General features: G+C 46.0%; 1 protein-coding gene and 9 non-coding genes across 11 annotated transcripts; all 10 read right to left on the bottom strand.

Annotated features, from left to right (window-relative positions):
* Positions 1-1,379: 1,379 nt before the first annotated feature.
* LOC124691477 (F-box/kelch-repeat protein SKIP4-like) lies at positions 1,380-6,098 on the bottom strand. 2 transcript variants are annotated; one of them, XM_047224754.1, is made up of 3 exons: positions 5,937-6,098; positions 2,161-2,647; positions 1,380-2,045 (listed from the first exon to the last, which is right to left on the bottom strand). In XM_047224754.1, exons 2-3 carry the CDS (start codon positions 2,601-2,603, stop codon positions 1,445-1,447), a joined length of 1,044 nt encoding a protein of 347 aa, XP_047080710.1. In that variant the 5' UTR covers positions 2,604-2,647; positions 5,937-6,098; the 3' UTR covers positions 1,380-1,444. The 2 variants fall into 2 exon arrangements, with proteins under 2 accessions (XP_047080710.1, XP_047080711.1); XM_047224755.1 differs by lacking the exon at positions 5,937-6,098 and having other exon boundaries at positions 2,161-2,867.
* Positions 3,417-3,524, bottom strand: LOC124693750. Its single transcript, XR_007000209.1, has one exon. It is a non-coding gene; the product is annotated as a small nucleolar RNA Z118/Z121/Z120 (small nucleolar RNA).
* On the bottom strand, positions 3,760-3,852 carry LOC124693863. Its single transcript, XR_007000310.1, has one exon. It is a non-coding gene; the product is annotated as a small nucleolar RNA snR60/Z15/Z230/Z193/J17 (small nucleolar RNA).
* Positions 3,992-4,099, bottom strand: LOC124693758. Its single transcript, XR_007000218.1, has one exon. It is a non-coding gene; the product is annotated as a small nucleolar RNA Z118/Z121/Z120 (small nucleolar RNA).
* LOC124693745 lies at positions 4,206-4,310 on the bottom strand. Its single transcript, XR_007000203.1, has one exon. It is a non-coding gene; the product is annotated as a small nucleolar RNA Z118/Z121/Z120 (small nucleolar RNA).
* On the bottom strand, positions 4,413-4,520 carry LOC124693753. The gene has a single exon (XR_007000212.1). It is a non-coding gene; the product is annotated as a small nucleolar RNA Z118/Z121/Z120 (small nucleolar RNA).
* Positions 4,604-4,710, bottom strand: LOC124693748. The gene has a single exon (XR_007000206.1). It is a non-coding gene; the product is annotated as a small nucleolar RNA Z118/Z121/Z120 (small nucleolar RNA).
* LOC124693754 lies at positions 4,798-4,905 on the bottom strand. Its single transcript, XR_007000214.1, has one exon. It is a non-coding gene; the product is annotated as a small nucleolar RNA Z118/Z121/Z120 (small nucleolar RNA).
* Positions 5,122-5,229, bottom strand: LOC124693764. The gene has a single exon (XR_007000226.1). It is a non-coding gene; the product is annotated as a small nucleolar RNA Z118/Z121/Z120 (small nucleolar RNA).
* Positions 5,400-5,507, bottom strand: LOC124693781. Its single transcript, XR_007000242.1, has one exon. It is a non-coding gene; the product is annotated as a small nucleolar RNA Z118/Z121/Z120 (small nucleolar RNA).
* Positions 6,099-21,609: the final 15,511 nt, after the last annotated feature.

Raw genomic sequence — 21,609 nt, 5'->3', positions numbered from 1 at the left:
TAAACCTGTGTCCACTGCAGGTGGATCCCCAATACGAGCTTGGGCAACACATTCTATTCTAACCGGATCAAAGAGGTCACAAGCACACAATACACTACGATCGGAAGGGAAATCAGTCGCTCCTTGTGTAGGTGCGCGCCCATCGGATCTGATGAGATTTGAGCTTAGTATATGTGGAACGGGAGGGACGAAGAGCTGTCGTGATGGGGAGGTGCAACCTGGAAGGCAGGAAACCCCGACGAACCTGGCGTGGATGGGTTCCTTAGTTCCTAACTTTACTAATGAAATTGAGTGCAGATCATGTATTCAACAAAGTCTAGCTAGTTGCAGCTACCAGCTATAAATGGATTATTATTGCTTTATCTAGAACCAAAGGGACTTTATCTAACAACAATAAATGTTTCTAATAGCTGTATATAAATAGATTGTTGCAGTAGTGGTTTTGTACTTCTATAGACCCATGGAAATTGACCGAAAATAGTTCACTTGCAGGGCCCATCTAAAACGGTCTTGGGTTCGTGTACACATAACAATGTGGCATGCAAGACCTGAACTACAGTTTTCTGTTTTCAGCTCATCATGAGAGACTTTGGGATGTTAACCTCTACGTATTTGTTCTGAGTCGGAAGCTTCTGCAAATGGTTTAGCACATTGTCTGTGTTTTCAGTAAACTGAAGATTGCAACAAGTCACCTAATTCCTGTTTTAGTGCAATTGGCGGTACTAAATACAGTAGAGTTTTCATTAAACTGAAGATTGCAAAAGATTGCAACAAGAACTTGTTGTCTGTGTTTGAGACGTAAGATTATTTTATCTATACTAAACTAGTATAAATTCGACTATTATTACACTATCAGAGCAACCCCACGCACTGGTATAAATTCGAATACTCCCTCCGTTCATTTCTATAGTGCCTATAGATTTTTGGCATTTGTTTCAGAATATAAGGTTGTAGCTTAGCTTTTTTCCAATTACCTCCTCCCCGTTCAGCTCCCAAATCGTTCAGGTCCCAAATTTGTTATGGTAACTTAGTAAGATATGGATTTCCTAAATTTTACGTTGATCTCAAATCGTTCAGCTAGGGGTCTTGTGTAAAAAATACTCTTGCGCTAATTTCCGTGCCAAAAAACTATAGGCACTATAGAATGGAACAAAGGGAGTATTATTTATCTATACTAAACTATCTTAAATTTTTTGCATTTTTAAAATTTAATTTTCTTGCAAAGAATTGCACTATCATGGTTACATTTGTTTCATTTTCAGTGAGAATGGAACAGGGCTACACTCACAAAGCACAAACAGAAACCTCACAGGGGTATATTGCACACTCTAAAATGAGAAGTCAATATACATCCACTGTTACAGACCATATGAAGCAAATTTACTAAGAAGATCATCTTTATTTCATATATTAACAGGCAAAGTCAATTACACTGTCCAATCTTTCAGATAGTGATGACCCTACATCTCTCCGGTGGGAAGTCATGCTCCATCAGGGGGCCAGTTGACGTGGACACTAGGAAACCATCAACCCTGGCCGCCGTGTCGACATCAACCGTCACTGTGCTCAGTCCCCTGCCGATCACGTAGATCTTCCTACCAATGGCCACAAGATCACATGGGGGGCGCGTGAGCTTGTCCGACAGCCTGCCTAGCATCACCCACTCCTTGGTCTCGTTCAGCCACATCATCAGCTTCGTGCCCAGAGACTGGTCAAGCATGTAGAGGGTTCCATCATCCAGAACAACGGTCGGGCCAGACCAGCACAAGGCAATCTCATTCGCCGTGCCCCTCCAGGTCTGGTCAACAGGATTGTATATCCCAGCGAAGTACATCCTGTTCCAGGCAGCCTTGTGGATGGTCACCAGCTCACCGCCCAAGGCCACAAACTTGACTATGTCAGGGGTGAGCATTGGATTCTTGTGCGCAAACCAGGAGTCTGTGGCTTTGTCATAAATGTCCCAGGAATTAGGTGACTTGTCCGTCAAACCTAATCCACCAGTAACATAGAGCTTGTCTTTCAGAGCTGCTGATACAAAATAACACCTGAAATCATTGAAGCAGTGTGCATGTGAGTGGTCCATCCTATACCAATAGGAATAGCACGCTACATATGGAACAGAAAATAAACTACACGGAAGAACTATGCCAGTACAAATACCTAGCAGTAGGCATGGGAGCTGCTTTGCTCCAGGAATTTGAAGAAGCATCATAACAATACACTTCATCATTAGCATCCTTTAGCCAGCTACAACCACCCAACAGGAATAACCTCCTGTCCAAGGCCTCTATGGAAATGCCTTCACGCGCTGAGCATGGAGGTTCCATGACTCGGATGACTTTCAAGGTACGAGTTGCAGGATCAGGAGCAAGAACATAGCACTTGCAGCCAGTACCCCTACATATCACATATATCCAAGACTCGTCCAAATTGTTCCGCTTGCGGTAAGAGTGCCACTCTTCACTGCATAACAATGCTTTCCATCTCCTTGATACACATCTGAGAGTATTATGACACTGCCGAGGAACCCTTGCTAAGCAAAGAAGGGCAATCTCATCAGGAAGACCATGTAAAAGTGGGGTCTCAAGGACAGCAGATTCCATCTTCCTACAGGTCAGCTTCCAGGGATGCACTACTTTGTAGGATCCTGACAAAGAATAAAGCAGATGAGAACACTGCTGGTCTACTTAAAGATATAATGATAGGAACATTGTGGTACAAAACATAGAACATCAATTCTGGTCTACTAAAAGAGATACTAATACTAAAATTGTGGTACAAAACATAACCATTATTCCTCATATAACTAGAGATAAAATGATTTGAGTAAAATGGAAGGCTAGATTAACTCATGCCACTATTGCATAGTGAGATTGTAAAACAAAAGCATAAAAAATAATGAACATTATACTAGTGCAAGAATATAGGAGAACAAAGACAAGCAACTAAGCACAAAATAACCTATTGTTAAGAGATAATCAGCTACAATAAGGCACAATATTCTAAGAACGCATATAAATATAAATACAATACCAATACTGAGAGGGAGCACAACTTTTCAAAAGAAGTGCCTGTTTTGGATATATCATGATTGACCAAAACAAATTTATACTTGTCAATTTTATAAGAAACAAATAATACTATATTATTTATTCACATTGTTTAGGCACGTTTGCTCAAGAACATTAGATCAGTTTTGGATGTACAACCAAAAGAAGAAGCACTTATTCAAGAGCCATCCTTCAACACCAGAGTTTTTCATTTTATTCTGCTTGTTTGCTGTCAAGAAGTCTTTCATTTGAAGAAGCACATACATTTGCATTGATCAGGTAAATGCTATGAGGCCCAGTGTTTCTTTGAATTAAGATAAAATGTAAATATAAATCATCATAATAGCTGTATTAATTGTTCACATACATTTGCTCAGAGCCTTTGATCAGTTCAGGGTGTATAATCAAGGAAGGATCACTTTCTAAAGAGACACCTTTCTCAGATACCGTCCTTTTGATTCATCACAGCAAATAGTATGAAAATAGTATGAAAATAATGAGTGTTCATCATTTTCTCATATTATTTGATCAGTTTTGGATTTACCATTGATGAAAGGGTTTGATTCTCCAGAGTGGCAGCTGTGACCTTTCTCAGTTTTGGATTTACAATCAGCGAATGTTTCAAAATTGATAATGCTTAACAAAGTGGCCGCTAAAATAAAATCAAGGCAAGACAAAATTGTTTGATTCTCCATAGCAGATTTGTTTTGATGGCCGTCAGATAGGAGCGAAAGACTATTTTGTTCAAGTAATCATGGTTTGATCATCTGAACTATGCACTTGTGATCATCATTCGACCAAGACAAACTGATTGCTCCAGAGAAAAATGACCCAGGGAAGGCAACAAATTTATCAATATTTCAAATTGGAGAACATGCTTATAAATTAGCAGGTGCATGACAGGAGTCCCACAACCATATTAGTAGCCGTTTATCAGAAATCATTTGCTCAGAATATATGATCAGTTTAGGATGCATAATCAATGAAGGAGAACTTTTTGAAGAGCTGCCTTACTCATATACCGTCCTTGTGATTCATCATAGCAAACAAGTGGGTGTGCTCATTATTTCAAGACAGATAACATAAAAAAAAGATAGCAGTTTGCTCGAAAAGCACAAACAACTAGTGAATTCATTCTAATTCCAGAATTGCATGTGTTTGCTCAGAATGTATGATCAGTTTAGGATGTGTAATCAATGAAGGACTTCTTCAAGAGCTTCCTTACTCAGATACCGTCCTTGTGATTCATCACAGCAAACAGGTAGATGCACTCAATATTTAGATAACATGACAAAAAAAGATAAAAGGCTACTCTAAAAGCACAAAATGAGGTAACTGCTTTTAATTTCAACATTGCAGTGTTGTTTGCTCAGAATATATGATCAGTTTAGGATGTGTAATCAATGAAGGAGGACTTTTTCAGGTGCTGCCTTACTCAGATACCGTCCTTGTGATTCATCACAGCAAAGAGGAGCTAACATGACAAAATGATAACAGGCTGCTCTAAAATCACAAAAACATGGGAGCTGCTTTTTAATTTCAGAATTACGGTGTGTTTGCTCAGAAATATGATCAGTTTAGGATGTGTAATCAAGGAAAGAGGCCTTTTTCAAGACTAACCTTACTCAGATACCGTCCTTGTGATTCATCATAGCAAACAGGTAGTTGCGCTAATTATTTCAATATAGATAACATGACAAATAAAAAGGATAATCAACTGTTCTAAAGGACAAAAAAAATTGGCTTGTGTTTGCTCAGAATTTATGATCAGTTTAGGATGTGTAATCAAGGAAGGCAGCCTTTTTCAAGTGCTAGCTTACTCAGATACCGTCCTTGGGATTCATCACAGCAAATAAACAAGCATTTAGGGTTAACTTAATACCCATGAAGCTTTCAAAAAACTTAATACCCATGAAGCAAGTGAAGTACAGGGTGTACATTTCAGGTATGAAAGAATGAACAACAAGGAAACATAATAATACATTTGAGAAGCAACCCACCAAAGGATAAAACATTTAGTTTGAGAGCAGAAACAGCTTGTGTATTGCTGCCAAAATTAAGATTTTTGTATTGTTTTCTCAGAAGATATGATCAGTTTAGGATGTGTAATCAAGATAAGAGCCCTTTTTCAAGAGCCACCTTACTCAGATACCGTCCTTGTGATTCATCATAGCAAACAAACAAGAAAACACATGTGCCTTGATTAACCAATGAACTAAGCTAAGTACATTGTCTAAATTCAAAACAAGGAAACAAACACCATTACGAAGCAACTGACTGAAAGATAAAACTTTTCAGTCGAAAAGTTAAAAAAGTTTACAGATTGCCGTGGAAATTACAATTTGTGAATGTTTGCTCAGAACATATGATCAGTAAAGGATGTGTAATCAACGAAGGGGGCCTTTTTGAGGAGCAACCTTTCTCAGATACCGTCCTTGTGATTCATCACAGCAAACAAGCCAAAACAGAAGCCATGCTTCAAATGCATTCAACACAATCAACTCCAGCAACCAACGAACGCAGGTTAGCATGTCGGGAAATAACATCAGGGATACAAAGAGGTATTGTTCTCTGGAGCAGAAATGAAGTGAAGCATTGCTAGTTTGAGTAACTCGTCCCCGACTGGATAGTGGTTAGAGCAACACAGGAAGCTACACGGCAGAGACGGACAGTACATTCGTAGGAACAACGACCGCGTGCGGAAGATGGTACGCTACCTTGAGATCCAGACACTCTACAGACTCCTACTAAGCAAAAGAAAGTACATCGCCCGAGACCTCCGATTCCTAAATCAACTGCGGAAGAAACCCGCGAAAACGAGATCGGATAACGCAATCTACCCACGAGCGAGCAATACGGTACCATCGGAGGGGAAATCAGTCGCACCTTGTGAAGTGCATGCTCGTCAGATCTGACGAGGTTCTAGCTGGGGAGTGAGCAGAGCCGGATGGTTACGAGTGGGAAACCCTAGATCTGGCGGGGATCGGCCGCGGGAGGATGGGGAGGCAGTGGCTAGGGTTTGGGTTCGGCCATGGTGGCGCGCGAGATGCGTCGGCGGCGGAGATGGAATGGTTCCGTCTCAACGCCGTTATATCGTGGTGCAGATGGAAAATATCTTGCAGGTCCCTCATGATCTCCTAATTCACATAATCTGAATAGTTCTGCCACAAGAGGGAGACATATAAGATTTTGATACCTTTGGGGTACTTAAATGTAAAATGAGCAGCATATTCAAGGGCATCTCCAACCGAGCGACCCAAACGGACGCGCTGCGCCAGGTTCCCGCGGACGGAGGAGGAGGAGCGCGCGGACGCGCGGTGGGTCGCCGACGACGAGGCGCTCCGCGTCGCTGCCGTGGCGGCGACAAAGAAGGAAGAGGACGCGGAGATGGTGGAGGCGGCCGCGGACGGCTGGCACGAAACCGCAGACGGCTTGTACGAGGCCGCGGAGGAGGGGGGCGCCGCCGCGGAGGAGGGGCCTGTCGACGAGGAAGACCTCGCGCTGGCGAACATCAACGCCGACATCGAGGAGCGCCTCGCCGACCTCACGCACGTGACGAAGGAGCACGAGGCCACCTGCCGGGCCGGCCGCCGCCGATTAGACGACCTCCTCGGCTAGAAGAACGAGCTCCTCGCTATGCGAGCAGCCCGCCACCTCATCCAGATGCCCTCGCCCGAGCGGCTGCTGCATCGGTGGAGCGCGGCCGACAAGAGCGCATGCGCCGGCGGAACGAGAACCACGAGGCCCAGGCCGCCGGCCGCGTCCGCCTGGAGGCGCGCACCGCTGTTGAACGCGCCGCCCTGCAGGAGCTGGAGCTATGCGAGAAGCGGATGGTGCCGCCGCAGGAGGCGGAGCGCGAGCGCGCCGAGGCGCGCGGACGGAAGGAGGAGGATGAAGGCCTCCGTCGCGCCACCGATACGTCTCCAACGTATCGATAATTTCTTGTGTTCCATGCCACATTATTGATGTTATCTACATGTTTTATGCACACTTTATATCATATTCGTGCATTTTCCGGAACTAACCTATTAACAAGATGCCGAAGTGCCGATTCTTGTTTTCTGCTGTTTTTGGTTTCGTAAATCCTAGTAAAGAAATATTCTCGGAATTGGACGAAATAAAAGCCCGGAGGCCTATTTTCTCACGAAGCTTCCGAGAAGACCGAAGACGAGACGAAGAGGGGCCACGGGGGAGCCAAACCCTAGGGCGGCGCGGCCCCCTGGCCGCGCGGCCCGTGGTGTGGGCCCCCGTGCCGCCTCTCGACTTGCCCTTCCGCCTACAAATAGCCTCCGTGACGAAACCCCCGCACCGAGAGCCACGATACGGAAAACATTGCCGAGACGCCGTCGCCGCCGATCCCATCTCGGGGGATCCCGGAGATCGCCTCCGGCACCCTGCCGGAGAGGGGATTCATCTCCCGGAGGACTCTACGCCGCCATGGTCGCCTCCGGTGTGATGTGTGAGTAGTCTACCCCTGGACTATGGGTCCATAGCGGTAGCTAGATGGTTGTCTTCTCCCCATTGTGCTATCATTGTCGGATCTTGTGAGCTGCCTATCATGATCAAGATCATCTATATGTAATTCTATATGTTGCGTTTGTTGGGATCCGATGAATAGAGAATACTTGTTATGTTGATTATCAAAGTTATACATGTGTTGTTTATGATCTTGCATGCTCTCCGTTATTAGTAGATGCTCCGGCCAAGTAGATGCTTTTAACTCCAAGAGGGAGTACTTATGCTCGATAGTGGGTTCATGCCCGCATTGACACCAGGACGATGACGAGAAAGTTCTAAGGTTGTGTTGTCTCTGTTGCCACTAGGGATAAAACATTGATGCTATGTCTAAGGATGTAGTTGTTGATTACATTACGCACCATACTTAATGCAATTGTCTGTTGCTTTGCAACTTAATACTGGAGGGGGTTCGGATGATAACCTGAAGGTGGACTTTTTAGGCATAGATGCAGTTGGATGGCGGTGACATAGGCATCCCAAATGGGCCTGACGGATATAGTACCCGGGGTTTATTGAAGGCCCACTACCCGAAGAATAAGAAGACTCGAGAGCCCAAGATGTATTTAAGGAAAAGATAGAGTTGTAATAGGAAGTGTTATTTGTAATCCGGCGGGATGAGTTAGAAACCATCCCGGACTACGTAATCCTTGTATAGCACGAATCCCTCGGCTCCACCTATATAAAGGGGGGTCGAGGGACGAGAAGATCATCGAATCATTGTCCGCAAACCCTAGTTTTCATATTCGTCGAGTACTTTTCGAGTTGAAACCTTCGAGATCTACTTGCCCTCTACTTCTAACTAAACCCTAGCCTACAATCCATAGGCATTGACAAGTTAATCCCTTGTCAATTGGCGCCGTCTCGTGGGGATTAGAGGCGTAAGGAGCCGATCTCGATGGCACGTTCAAGATCTTCGACATCGTCAACCGGAAGCAACACCATGGATCGAGGTAAACGGATCGCTGCTTGGTCTTGTTGATTTTGTTCCTCACCCACCCTCCCGTTTGGATGCATATGCATATCTGGCGGAGCCCTTGGAGATGACGTTCGGAAGGTTCCACTTTCGCGTCGAGAAGGAAGGATCGTATCGTATCGAAATTCCGATTTCGTCGGGATCGTCGGCGGGCGATTCGATTTTTCAAGCTATGCATCGTCAACGCGAGTCGGAAGAAGAAACTTCGACAACACGTTACGTCGGCATCGGAGCAAGAGAGAAACTCGCCAAGATCTTCAGCAACGCATCGTTTGAGTCATCTGCGGACTCATATATAAGCGATGGCTCAAGCGATGTCGACAATTACGACTTCATCGACAAATCTCTCACAGTGGGCAAGGTCTTCATCAATCTCAACAATGATGTCACCGAACCCAACATAGATCTGAGTACAAAATATCATCGGATTTATGCTATCGAAGATCAAGAGGAAACATCGGAGGCCTTCGACGAGTTGGGAAATCCTTTTGTCGATCCCTCGGATCTAAGGAGAGGTATGGGCACTAAATATGTCGGGCCCACACCACGCGTCGAGTCCAACTTCCACGGGCAGCTCGGGATAGAGCGGCAAAAGCCATAGATGGTTCGGAACCAATGACGACAACAGCTACGGCTCAAGAACTGCGAGGCTTATCAATATATGCTCGCACGAACCGCCCGAGAAATAGAAAAACGAGACAGCTGAGTTGAACGGGAGAAAGGAGGCGGCTTACGCATCCGGCGGGAGAAGGGCGGATCTAAGTGGACAATCTAGAGTTTCGGGTGATAGCCACAGGGAGGCTCGGAACGAGAGGAAGATCAAGGTTACAACACATACCCGAAGCGAAAGAGAGTTCTTGGTTCAAAACCTCGACATGTCTTTTATGTCGATAGACACAAGGGGAAATATTATCCCTAAGACACCGGAAGTCTGGGTATATGGCGACACAAGCTTACATCCTCGCATCCGGGCCACCCCCGGGAGATCCAAGGGAAACATTATACAACATGGCATTGGCAGGAGTTGGAGCTATGGGGACGGCGTTCGTAGCAACGCCTCCCGAAGGAGCGAGCAAGGCAAAATAGTCCACGACCTGCGGCAGCAACGGCGGCAGCTCCGGAAGGACCAAGTGGAGCAAGAGACACAGGAGTACAAGCGAGGGTCGATAGAGCAAGGCAAAGCAGAAGAGATCATCGGCAGTCCCCGGAGCTTAATGGGGGATATGTGCGGTCTACCGTGCTTCACAAGAAGAGTCCGAAAAACTCGAGTCCCCTCAGGATTCAAGTTACCCGATCACTTCAAAAAGTTCGACGGCCTGCAAGATCCGGAGGACTGGTTAATTGATTACCTCGAAACGGTGAAGCTAACTGGAGGAACTAGAGCAACTGCGATGCAAAGTATTCAAGTGCACTTAAGTGGAGCTGCACGATCTTGGATCAAAAAACTCCCGCCGGGATCCATCGACAACTGGGAAAGTTTCGAGGACGTATTCGTCAAGAACTTCAGGTCCACATGCAAGAAGCCTGCATCGTTGGAAGAGCCGAGGGCGTGTCGACAAAAGCCGGATGAGTCAATGAGAAAATACATCCAAAGGTGGAACATCATAAAAAACTCGGCGAGAAAATATATCGACGAGAGAGCAATAGATGCGTTTGTCGCGGGAATCGGGCGCGGAGATTTTGTTGAGGATTTGGGGAGGACCAATCCAAAAACGAGTATCCGCATTGATGGAGATAGCAAACAGATGGGCGGACGGAGAAGACGCTGTCCACAATAAGCGACACAGGTCGCCGGAGGAGGACCGTGGTCGAAATTATCGAACGAGGCGACGATTTCCTCGGCGGTATCCGAATTATGACGCCCCGGGGCAAATTTCGGCAGGATTTCGGTCAAATACAGGAGGAAGCAATAGAGACGATTATCAGAGAAGCAATGAGCAGCGAGGCGATAATAGGGACGACTCCCGCAACAGGCAAAATAGTGGGCCAAGGTTTCCACGACCTTTCGTGTCTCCCGAAGAAATGCTGAACGGACCGTGCCAGATGCACTTCTTCCTCGATAGCAATGGGAAAAGACAGTCAGGACACCTGCAGAAAGATTGTCGAAATTTTCAAGCAATGTTCGGATGTGCGAAAACGCTCACGCACGAGCAGCACGAGAGAAACCCTCGGGAGCCGAGGAGCGAAGTTCATCTACCGCCACCTCCCGCGATTACGAGAGGCAATCAACACCAGCTCGGAATAGCGGCAGCACTCGCACCACCACCCTATGTTGATCCTAACTCCAACGGAGCGGTGTCGATGATTCGAAGGGAAGGCCATCTAATAGAGCTCAAAAAGTAATCTCACGACAGGTGTTTATGGCGAGAGAAAATGCCTCCACCAACAATTGAGTACCTTAATTGGTCGGGACAAGATATCGGTTTCACAATAGCGAGATCATCCGCAGCAAGTTCCTCGACCAGGGCAGTCAGCACTTATACTGCCAGCAGTTATCGCAGGATTTGATGTTTCTCGAGTATTCATAGATGGTGGCAGCAGCTTAAACCTTATGTATGCGGATACGTTGAGAAAAATGAACATATCCTTAGCAAACTTGAAGCCAACGGACACAAGGTTTCACGGCATCACACCAGAAAAACCAAGTTACCCATTGGGGAAGATCAACCTCGACGTTCAGTTTGGAACCCGAGAAAATTACAGAATCGAGAACCGGAGTTCGAAGTCGTGGATTTTCCATCGCAGTACTCACGCTTTGTTGGGACGACCAGCATACGCTAGATTTATGGCAGTACCACACTATACCTACCTGTTATGGAGATTGCCTGGACCCAAGGGACCAATCACGGTCAAAGGGAGTTTCGCCTTAGCTGATAAGTGCGACAAAGATTTCCATCGGTTATCAGAAACCTTCGGGATGCAAGCTGAATACTTAGCGTCGAAAAGCATGACTGATTACGACGTACTGCCAGACGTCGGAAGGCCAAACAAAGAATCAACTTTCAACGCAGAGAAAAATTCTAAGGAGGTGCAGATTCACCCGACAGATCCAAAAAAGACGACATCTATTGCAAACAACATGGATATCGCATAGGAAAGCGCGCTCGTCGAGTTCCTCCGTGAGAACTGGAAAATCTTCGCATGGTGTCCAGCTGACATGCCAGGAGTACCCAGGGAACTTGCCGAGCACCACCTAAATTTGGATCCAACAGCGAAACCAATCGGACAACCTTTGCGGCGTTTTCGGAACCAAACCGCAAATCCATGCTATCGAAATAAATCGACTAGAGGAAGCTGGTTTTATCGGAGAGATATCTACGAAGCCACATGGGTAGCTAACCCAGTGATGGTGCCAAAGAAAAACACGACGAGTCCTTCGCATGTGCGTCGACTTCACGTGTCTCAACAAACATTGCCCTAAGGATCACTTTCCCCTCCCAAGGATCGATCAAATCATCGACTCCACGGCGAGGCCGTGAACGTCTTTCCTTTTTGGATGCATACTCCGGTTATAACCAGATCAGATTAAAAGAAGAGGATGAAGCCAAAACAGCGTTTATTACACCTTACGGCGTGTTTTGTTACAAGACAATGCCCTTTGGTCTAAAAAATGCGGGAGCAACATATCGAGAGGATGATGCGAAGTGTTTAGCAACACGGATCGGGAAAAACGTGCAAGTGTACATTGATGATGTCGTCATAACATCAAAAAAGGGGACAACACCGATCGAGGATCTCAAAGAAACTTTTGACAACCTCGACAAATTCCGCCTCAAGCCGAACCCGACGAAGTGTTCTTTTGGCGTCCCGACGAGGAGAACTTCTGGGGTTTCTAGTTTCAGCAAGAGGGATTGAAGCAAATCCCGACAAAATACAAGCCATAGTAACTATGAGGAAGCCAACGAAGTTGAAAGAAATACAGCAGCTAACTGGGCGAGTCGCAGCTTTGAGCAGATTCGTCGCCGGGTTAGGAGAAAAAGCGTTACCATTTTATGCGCTGATCAAACAAGGAGATAAATTCCGAGTGGAACGAAGAGGCCGATAGAGCTTTCGAGGATCTGAAGCGAAAAATATCGACACCACCAATCCTGGTGGCTCCAAAGGAAAAGGAACCTCTCCTGTCTGTATATTGCAGCCACACCCCAAGTGGTTAGCACGGTGTTAGTTGTCGAAAGAGAAGAAGAAGGGAAAATCCATGGAGTACAGCGACCGGTATACTTCGTGAGCGAAGTCTTGTCTCCCTCAAAACAAAGGTACCCTCGGTACCAAAAGCTAGCATATGGAGTGTTCACGACAAGCACGAAAATTGCGCCACTATTTTTCGGCACACCCGGTCATAGTGGTCAATGAAGCTCCTTTATCAAATATACTTGAACAACCCGGAAGCTACGGGTCGTGTCTCCCTTTGGGGAATAGAACTTTCCCCTCGGGACATCACGTATGAAAAAAGAAAAGCAATAAAGTCGCAAATACTACCGGACTTCATCGCGAGTGGATGGAGTTGCAAAATACGAGACCCCGGATTTATCGAGAACCCGGACTATGAATTTTGATGGGTCCAAGAGACTAGAAGGGGCTGGCGCGGAGTAGTACTCATATCACCTGAAGGCGACAAATTGAAGTACATCCTTCGGATGACGTTCCCTAACGCGTCTAACAACGAAGCGGAATATGAGGCTCTCATACACGGGATGAAGATGGCGAAAGCCTGCGGAGCAACTCGATTAAAAATCTTTGGCGATTCACAGTTGGTAGCTCAGCAAGTTATGAACCAATGTGACGCAGTCAATGATAGCATGATGGCATACAAGGAGGTGTACAATGAGCTCGAGAAGTTGTTCGATGGATGCGAAGTAAATCATATTAGTAGATTGAGCAACGACGAAGCCGACGTTACGGCAAACATCGGGTCGCGAGTGCCTTGCGGTCCCGCCAGGTGTATTTTGGGAAGAGATAACGAGAGAGATCCACCGAGTCGACAAAATAAAAAAGAAGGAGAAGAAACCCTCGGGGGCTACCAAGGAGAAGCAAGAGGAAGAAGAAGAAGAGCAAGACCTAGTCATGGTAATACAAATACCATGGATGCAGCCATACATATCATATATACTCAGGAAAGAAATACCCGATGATCCAGTCGAGGCAAGACGAGTAATTCGACGATCCAAAGCTTTCACAGTGGTTAAGGGAGAATTATATAAGAGAAGTATTTCAGGCGTCTTGCAAAGGTGCGTCACACCTGAAGAAGGAAGAATAATTCTGAAGGACGTACACGAAGGAATATGTGGCCACCACGCAAGTAGTCGAGCTATCGCAGCCAAGGTTTTTCGGGCAGGATTCTACTGGTTAACAGCAATCGAGGATGCTAAGGACATAGTACGAACTTGCGACGCGTGTCAAAGGTTTGCCGCAAAACCTCACTCTCCAGCAGCAGAGCTAGCACCAATACCTTTGTCATGGCCCTTTGCACAATGGGGACTCGATATGGTGGGCAAGTTACACAAATCATGGCCAGGAGGAAAGGAGTACATGCTGGTAGCTGTCGACAAATTTACAAAGTGGATAGAAGCGAAGCCGATAAATTCACCAGACGGAGCATCGGCAGTAAAATTCATACAAGGCCTCATCTTCAGGTTTGGAGTGCCCCACAGCATCGTCACAGACAACGGCAGCAACTTCACATCCAATGAATTCAAAGACTATTGCAAAGAGGTGGGTATCAAGCTGAATTTTGCGTCAGTTGCACACCCTCAAACCAATGGGCAAGTCGAGAAAGCCAATGGCATCATCTGCAATGGCATCAAGAAACGTCTGTTGGGACCTTTAGAAAAAGCTCGACATACCTGGCCTGAAGAATTACCAAGTGTGTTGTGGAGCATCCGAACAACACCAAATACGGCGACACAGGAAACCCCGTTTTTTCTGGTCCATGGCGCGGAGGCAGTACTTCCAATAGAAATAGAGCACGACTCTCCTAGAGTGACAGCATATGATGAAGAAGCTTCAAAGATAGCATTGGAAGACGATATGGACGCACTCGACGAAGCTCGAGACGAAGTACTATCTCGCGTAACCAAATATCAACAGGACTTGAAGAATTACCACGGTCGACGTCCGCGGCCAAGATCTTTTCAGTGTGGGCGACCTAGTTCTTCGGCTCACGCAAAAAAGTCATGAAAAACTCGAGTCACCATGGCTTGGTCCTTACATCGTCACGGAAGTAATCGGAGGAGGAACATACAGGATAAAGGACAAGAAGACAGGGGTGGAGGAGCCAAACCCCTGGAACGTGGCGCAACTCAGGCGGTTCTACGCCTAGAGTCGAAATATAGTCCTTGTAAAACTTCAATGTACTGAAACGCCCACGAGTTTTCAGACGCACTCTTTTCCTTTTTCGGGGCACCGAGTGGGGCCGGGAAAGGTTTTTAATGAGGCGGGCTCGTGGTGCTACAATATAATAAAGATAGTAGAGATATACTTCTTATTTTTCGACACGCTCGGGGGCTCAAACGCCCAAGCCTCAAAATACATACAATATAGATTCACTGAAATATTTCGCCTTGGTACATTAATACCTCGCCAAATATAAAAAAAATCGGGAGACAGCAATCATAAATATAGTGTACACATCAAAAACTATAAGTGCCTTGGTTTATAAACCTCGCCATGCAAACATAGAACTTCGACATCAACGATACTCAACAATGGGCAATCTACCCAAAGAACAAACAAAGAGGTCTTATTCCAGCAGGAAAAATAGATTTCAAGGAAGGAAAAATAGTGTAATCTTCAGGCTCGGGGGCTTCAACAACATAGAGAACCTCAGCAACACGCAATGAGTTCCTTCGGAAATATGAGATACAAGATGTCTAACATGATACAAGTCAATGAAATCCCAAGATAGTATCTACCGATAAAACCCTGGTTGTTTTGTGTTCAGCATAAGAACCCTTGGTAAAGAATTCGGAGTCCATCCGAAGGAGTTCATCTATCATCGACTCGGCCACAGGAGCTACCATGGCATCGATTGAGTCAATATCATTCTTTCGACGCGTCTTCTTGGCTAGACAACCAGCAACAATCTTCGTCGGGTCCAACTTTGGGTAACAAATGTTTATCATAATCATGGCAAATCTCGCTCCAGCAGTGAGTTGAGCCCGCACGAAGTTATGGATGCGAGGAGCATCTCTGAATACCTCCAATAATTCGGGAAGAGTTTTTGGAACCTCGTTTCTTGGAAACAGATTCCTATAGACAAGGGTCAATGTTGACGTGCAAAAGCCGAGAAAATCGCGCACCTGGCAAGCACGATCTTGGAACCTAACAATTTGTTGGGTTCGTTCGAGAGTGGCCCGGAACAAACACCCATGGTTAAGGGAGAGATTAACAAGAAGATTTGTCCTCTCATTCACTCTACGATCTTCGGCAGCAGAATCAAGAACCGAGCCTCGTTAAAAGCGACAGGGCAAGAAATTGGAAGAAAGGCACAGCAGGATAAAGAAGAGGCATCAAAAGAAGGCAAAAACGCACCTAGCATATCCGAGCTAGCCTCTAGCATCAGCTCAAGCATACTATTCTCTCGGGTTGTGGCTCCCTTTGCTTCCAGTACAGCAGCATCCCTAGCAGCCACAGCCTCTTCGGCTTGCTGAAGAGCAAGCTTTTCCCCTTCAGAGGCTTTTCGAGATTGTTCCATCATGGCCAAAGTTTGTTTCTTCGTAGACTGAAGTTGTTGTCGAAGTTCTTGTAAATCTTCCGACAAATGTCCGCTTGATGAACTCTTGAGGAGACCAGGGTCGACTAACATTTTCTTCGAGAAGGAAGATGCCGGTGAAGCAGCGGCAGAGCAAGGAGGAGTCGAGTAGTTATCAAATATTAACTGGAAAAGAAAGGCCCAGGATCAATGAAAAGCACGAAGGGAAATTTCATTACTTGCTAGAATATTTACATGGGTATTACAAAAGAAAGTTCTCCAGGAGGACTAAGTGAATAACTGTCGCCAAGGCTAAAATGGCGACAAGAGCAAAAGAAATAGAAAAAGAAACAAGGAGGCATGCAACTAGACCTCCGGCCTCGAGGAGCTGGGAGTCGAAGTTGGCTTAATCCCGAGATACGCCAAGATTTTCTTTGTATTGGGCTTGGCCGCCTTCATCGGTGATTTCCACCTCGACCGCTCTATCCGATCGGTGTCGCCAACCTTCATCCGAGTCGAGAGTCCGCCGGCTGTCGGCAACCGTAGCAACAAGTATTCTCAACGACCACCTTCATATTTTCATGGCGCATCTTCAGCCCAAGATCTTCTGATGTATTGAAAAGCTTGGCAAGGTCAAGAAAAGTCGAAGGTTCCTCTTTCTTCGGGAAGAAGTAGGGGAACAACGCCGACAAAGCCCCACTGGCATTGGCCACGCCTTCACGAATTTCGCGTCCATGGAACTCTAGAAGAGAAAGTGCGTCAAGGAGAGGGTCATTGACAGGCTTCTCCAGATCAAAATCTTGGTTGGTTTGGGCTGCCACATAAGACAGAACATTAGTCGAAAACCAAGAAACAAAAAGTACAAACAAAACAGAAGGGACAAGTGATATTACTCAGCGTACGTCGACTTTGCGAATTCAAACGCTTGATGATCCCTTGCTCTCGTGCAACCTGTGCAGATTTTTGCTCGTGCAAGGCAGATTCAAGCATCTTTGAGCCTTTGCTGCAATTCTTCGGCACTAGCAGCCTTTGCTTTGGCATCATCAGCTTCAGCTCTGGCTTCGCTAGCGGCAAGCTCAGCTTTCTTGCGAGCCGTTTCACTTTTCTCAAGATTCCGAGAAAGTGTCTCGGCACGTTCGTTAGCTTCTGCAAGTTTTTCTGTCGAGATGCGGAAAAGAAAAAGAAGAAAGATCAGAAATAGCGACAAGCAGTTGGCGTAAAATACCAAGGAAAAACAGCAAGTGAAAAAGTCGCACCTTCGGCTCTGCTGGCATACTCGCGGTACCCAATAAATTGGGACCCGATGCGGATAAGATCCTTGATCATAGGCTGTCAAAGAAGAAAAAAAGAAGGGGAAAAACTTCGACATTACAAAAAGTAAGGGTCCATAAAAGCAAAATAAAGGAAAGATAGATCTCAATAAACTTACATCATCCAAGAGCCGCGACGAAGAGCTGCTCAATTGAGGAGGAGGCTCAACGATCATTTCAACCCTTGCCCTTTTTGGCGAAGGGACAAGGGGGCTCGATGGTGGAGTAGTGGTGACGACGTTTTGTTGGGGAGGCGATGTTTCATCTCCTTCAACTAACGTGTCTGAAACGAGCACAGTACGTGACGTGCTGGTCCGAGGAGCTACGTCAGTAACTGGTATTTCTTCTTCCTCATCACTAGTGAACAAAAATCGACAGTATAAAAAGCAAGACAAGATAAATCTTTCGAGCACATAAAAAAGGGGATGAGAGATAAAAGTCGACTTACGAGCTGATGAGGGATTCAACATAAGGATCATAAGCTGCCTTCGGATGAGAAGGAACAACTTCTTCAGCCTTAGAAATGCCAGAATCCTCGGCTTCAGTCCTTTTCCTTTTGTTCTTTGGAGAAACAGCAGGAGGAAGGGATTCGGTCGATTCACCGGCTTCGGACTCAGCTTCTTTCTCATGAGAAGCCGCAGATTTGTGAGAACCCGCGACTTCACTTTCGAGAACAGAAGAGCCTTGAGCATCTTCGGCAACTATACCCATTTCTTCGACTTCTCCATCCTCAGGAAGAGGAGGAAGGGAAGCCATAGTAGGGTGATCCTATAAAAAATAGCGACAAAGGGAAAAAATAGCGAGATATTAACACAATGAGATGCAGGAAAAACTCGGAACAAGATAAAAATTCGAGAAGACAAAATACCTCGGGAAGAGGATTGGTGGAGTTGTAGGGTGCCACGCGACAGGAGGAAGGAATAGGATCCCTCTTACTCAGCGAGGTAATTCTTCGGATAAGCTTCTCCAAGTCCTTCACGTGAAAGATCACCGGAGAGCCTATTGGCGTCATTGGCACCGAGTATGTCCAAAGGGGATTTTTGCGAGCCTGAAGAGGCTGCACTCTAATTCTAAGAAAATAGGCTGTGATTTGGACACCAGATAATTCTTTGCCTCGAGTATTTTGGAGCTGATGGATACGAGACATAAGAGCTTCTGTCGCCTTCTTTTCTTCTTCGGAAACTTCGGCGTCCCAGGAGTGGCGGCGTTGAATCTTCGCGTTTCCGTCGAAGGGAACTATGTTATGTTCCACAGAATTGGCGCTTTCTTCGTGTATATAGAGCCATCTCTTGCGCCATCCTTGGACAGAGTCGGGAAATTTGACGTCGAAATAATCGACATCGGTTCGGACACAGATAACTACGCCACCTATGTTGTAGGTGGCGTTGTGCGCGCCATTGCGGCGAAGGCAGAAAATGCGCTTCCACCGAGCCCAATTGGGAGCGACTCCAAGGAAGCATTCACAAAGAGTGATAAAAATAGAAATATGGAGGATCGAATTGGGAGTCAGCTGGTGCAACTGAATCCCGTAAACAAAGAGAAGACCGCGGAGGAAATCATGGATTGGGGGAGATAGGCCACGGATGAGATGATCAACAAAACTAACCCGATACTCCATTGGAGGGTTGGGATAGCTTTCTTCGCTGGGAAAGCGGATGGCGTCTTCCTTCTTCATAAGGCCAAGCCTTTTCATCAGAGTTGGCGTCTTGATTGGAGATTTTAGATCTCTCCCACTCAAGATCTTCGGCAGCCATCGCGGACTGCGGAGTGCTTGTGGCGAGTCAGGCGCGCGCGCGGTGGCATCAACGGCAATGGGAAAAGCAATGTATGCGAGTGCGGAAAATCAGAGAGAGTTGGGCGCAGGGAAAGTTTTGTGAAGAGGAACAGGTGAGCGGCGCAAGCGAGGGGATGAACGGAGGTTGAAGACAGGTTTATATAGGAATTGGGTGAAGCAGTGTGCCGTTGGATGAGGAGATCGTGTGGTGATAATAGATCTTCTAGACACAAGGGCAAAAAAGTATTTTTACTCGGGATAGGCGTTACGATACGTGCGCCAGAAAAAGCGGAGGACGTGTGTCCCCCACTTGCACGACGTGTCAACGTGGTGGAAACGATGGACCCACAAAACAGAAAAATCTCGGCCATTGATGGAGTTGAAGAAAATTTGTCAAGGGAAAATGTGTCGACAAGAAAAATAAAAGGAGAATGGCGACAGGACGACTTATTTGAATACTTCGGGAGCCTTTGGTCAGAAACAAGTTTTTGCCCAAATGCTCGGGGGCTACTTCGGAAAAAGTAAAATTTCGACCATGGCAAATATAGAAAATGTTGAGCCTACAGTCAAGCACAAGTTCTTGACTGTAGCCTCGGGGGCTACTCCCATCGGGAGCGCTGTTCGCGCACCCGAGAAATATAAAAAAAAAAAAGAGAGAAGAAGAAGGAGGTGAGAATATCAGGAGATACTGGTAATATAGCGACAAGGCGGACTAAAATGTTGAGCCTACAACCAAGCACAAGTTCTTGGATGTAGCCTCGGGGGCTACTCCCATCGGGAACGCTGTTCGCGTGCCCGATGAAGTTAACAAAGGAAAAATAAAACAGCAAGAGAGTATATTTCGAGTTATAATTAACTCTACATATACTCCCATCGGGAGAGCAATATAAGTCATATTTGACTCGATAAAATGTGCCATTCCAACAGCCGGAAAAGCACTCGACAATATATTCTCAGAACGCGAAAGTTGCGATCAATTTCTGAATGCCGCAAATTTGCGAAGGTAAGACCCCAGAACTATTCTGCTGGGCGTGGCATCGCCAAAGACTGCGCTCTGCTACTTTTATCCGTATCAACGGATGCGAAGAAAAATCCTAACGGACGCGTTAGGTACTCGATAAATTCGACCGGGACTCGACGGAATGGTAAGACCTTAAGCGGCACTCGTCGAAGTTTACACCGATATCCCGAGATCATGTCCAGGGACGTGATTTTGAAGTAGGTTGTTGCGGATTGCCACTAGAGCAGTTAACTAGTACCGGATCCGTCAGATGAACTAGCCCCAACTACCAATATCCCTGTACAATATAGAATTTTATGAGAAAAAGTATGAAAGTTAGAGCTTTCGAGTAAAAATAAACAGTAGAGATTTTCCCTGACTCTATGATTCAAGCAAAATCTCGGGGGCTACTGACATAGGCATCCCAAATGGGCCTGACGGATATAGTACCCGGGGTTTATTGAAGGCCCACTACCCGAAGAATAAGAAGACTCGAGAGCCCAAGATGTATTTAAGGAAAAGATAGAGTTGTAATAGGAAGTGTTATTTGTAATCTGGCGGGATGAGTTAGAAACCATCCCGGACTATGTAATCCTTGTATAGCACGAATCCCTCGGCTCCACCTATATAAAGGGGGGGTCGAGGGACGAGAAGATCATCGAATCATTGTCCGCAAACCCTAGTTTTCATATTCGTCGAGTACTTTTCGGCTGAAACCTTCGAGATCTACTTGCCCTCTACTTCTAACTAAACCCTAGCCTACAATCCATAGGCATTGACAAGTTAATCCCTTGTCAGGCGGTCTATGTACTTTGTCGTAATGCCCAATTAAATCTCACTATACTCATCATGATATGTATGTGCATTGTCATGCTCTCTTTATTTGTCAATTGCCCAACTGTAATTTGTTCACCCAACATGCTCGTTCGTCTTATGGGAGAGACACCTCTAGTGAACTGTGGACCCCGGTCCAATTCTCTTTACTCGAAATACAATCTACTCGCAATACTTGTTCTACTCGTTTTCCGCAAACAATCATCTTCCACACAATACGGTTAATCCTTTGTTACAGCAAGCCGGTGAGATTGACAACCTCACTCGTTTCGTTGGGGCAAAGTACTTTGGTTGTGTTGTGCAGGTTCCACGTTGGCGCCGGAATCTCCGGTGTTGCGCCGCACTACATCCCGCCGCCATCAACCTTCAACGTGCTTCTTGGCTCCTCCTGGTTCGATAAACCTTGGTTTCTTTCGAGGGAAAACTTGCTGCTGTGCTCATCATACCTTCCTCTTGGGGTTGC

The sequence above is a fragment of the Lolium rigidum genome, chromosome 2, assembly GCF_022539505.1.
Source record: "Lolium rigidum isolate FL_2022 chromosome 2, APGP_CSIRO_Lrig_0.1, whole genome shotgun sequence".
NCBI classification, from domain to species: Eukaryota; Viridiplantae; Streptophyta; class Magnoliopsida; order Poales; family Poaceae; genus Lolium; species Lolium rigidum.
Note: the sequence above shows the minus strand (reverse complement) of the source record. Positions and strands in the feature narration are given on the sequence as shown.

Bases quoted from the DNA above. Each gene is read 5' to 3' on its own strand.
- LOC124691477 (XM_047224754.1), bottom strand. From the start codon at position 2,603: ATGGAATCTGCTGTCCTTGAGACCCCACTTTTACATGGTCTTCCTGAT. The intron at 2,046-2,160 runs GTATTTGTACTG...CAATGATTTCAG, and splicing joins GCTCCCATGCCTACTGCTAG to GTGTTATTTTGTATCAGCAG.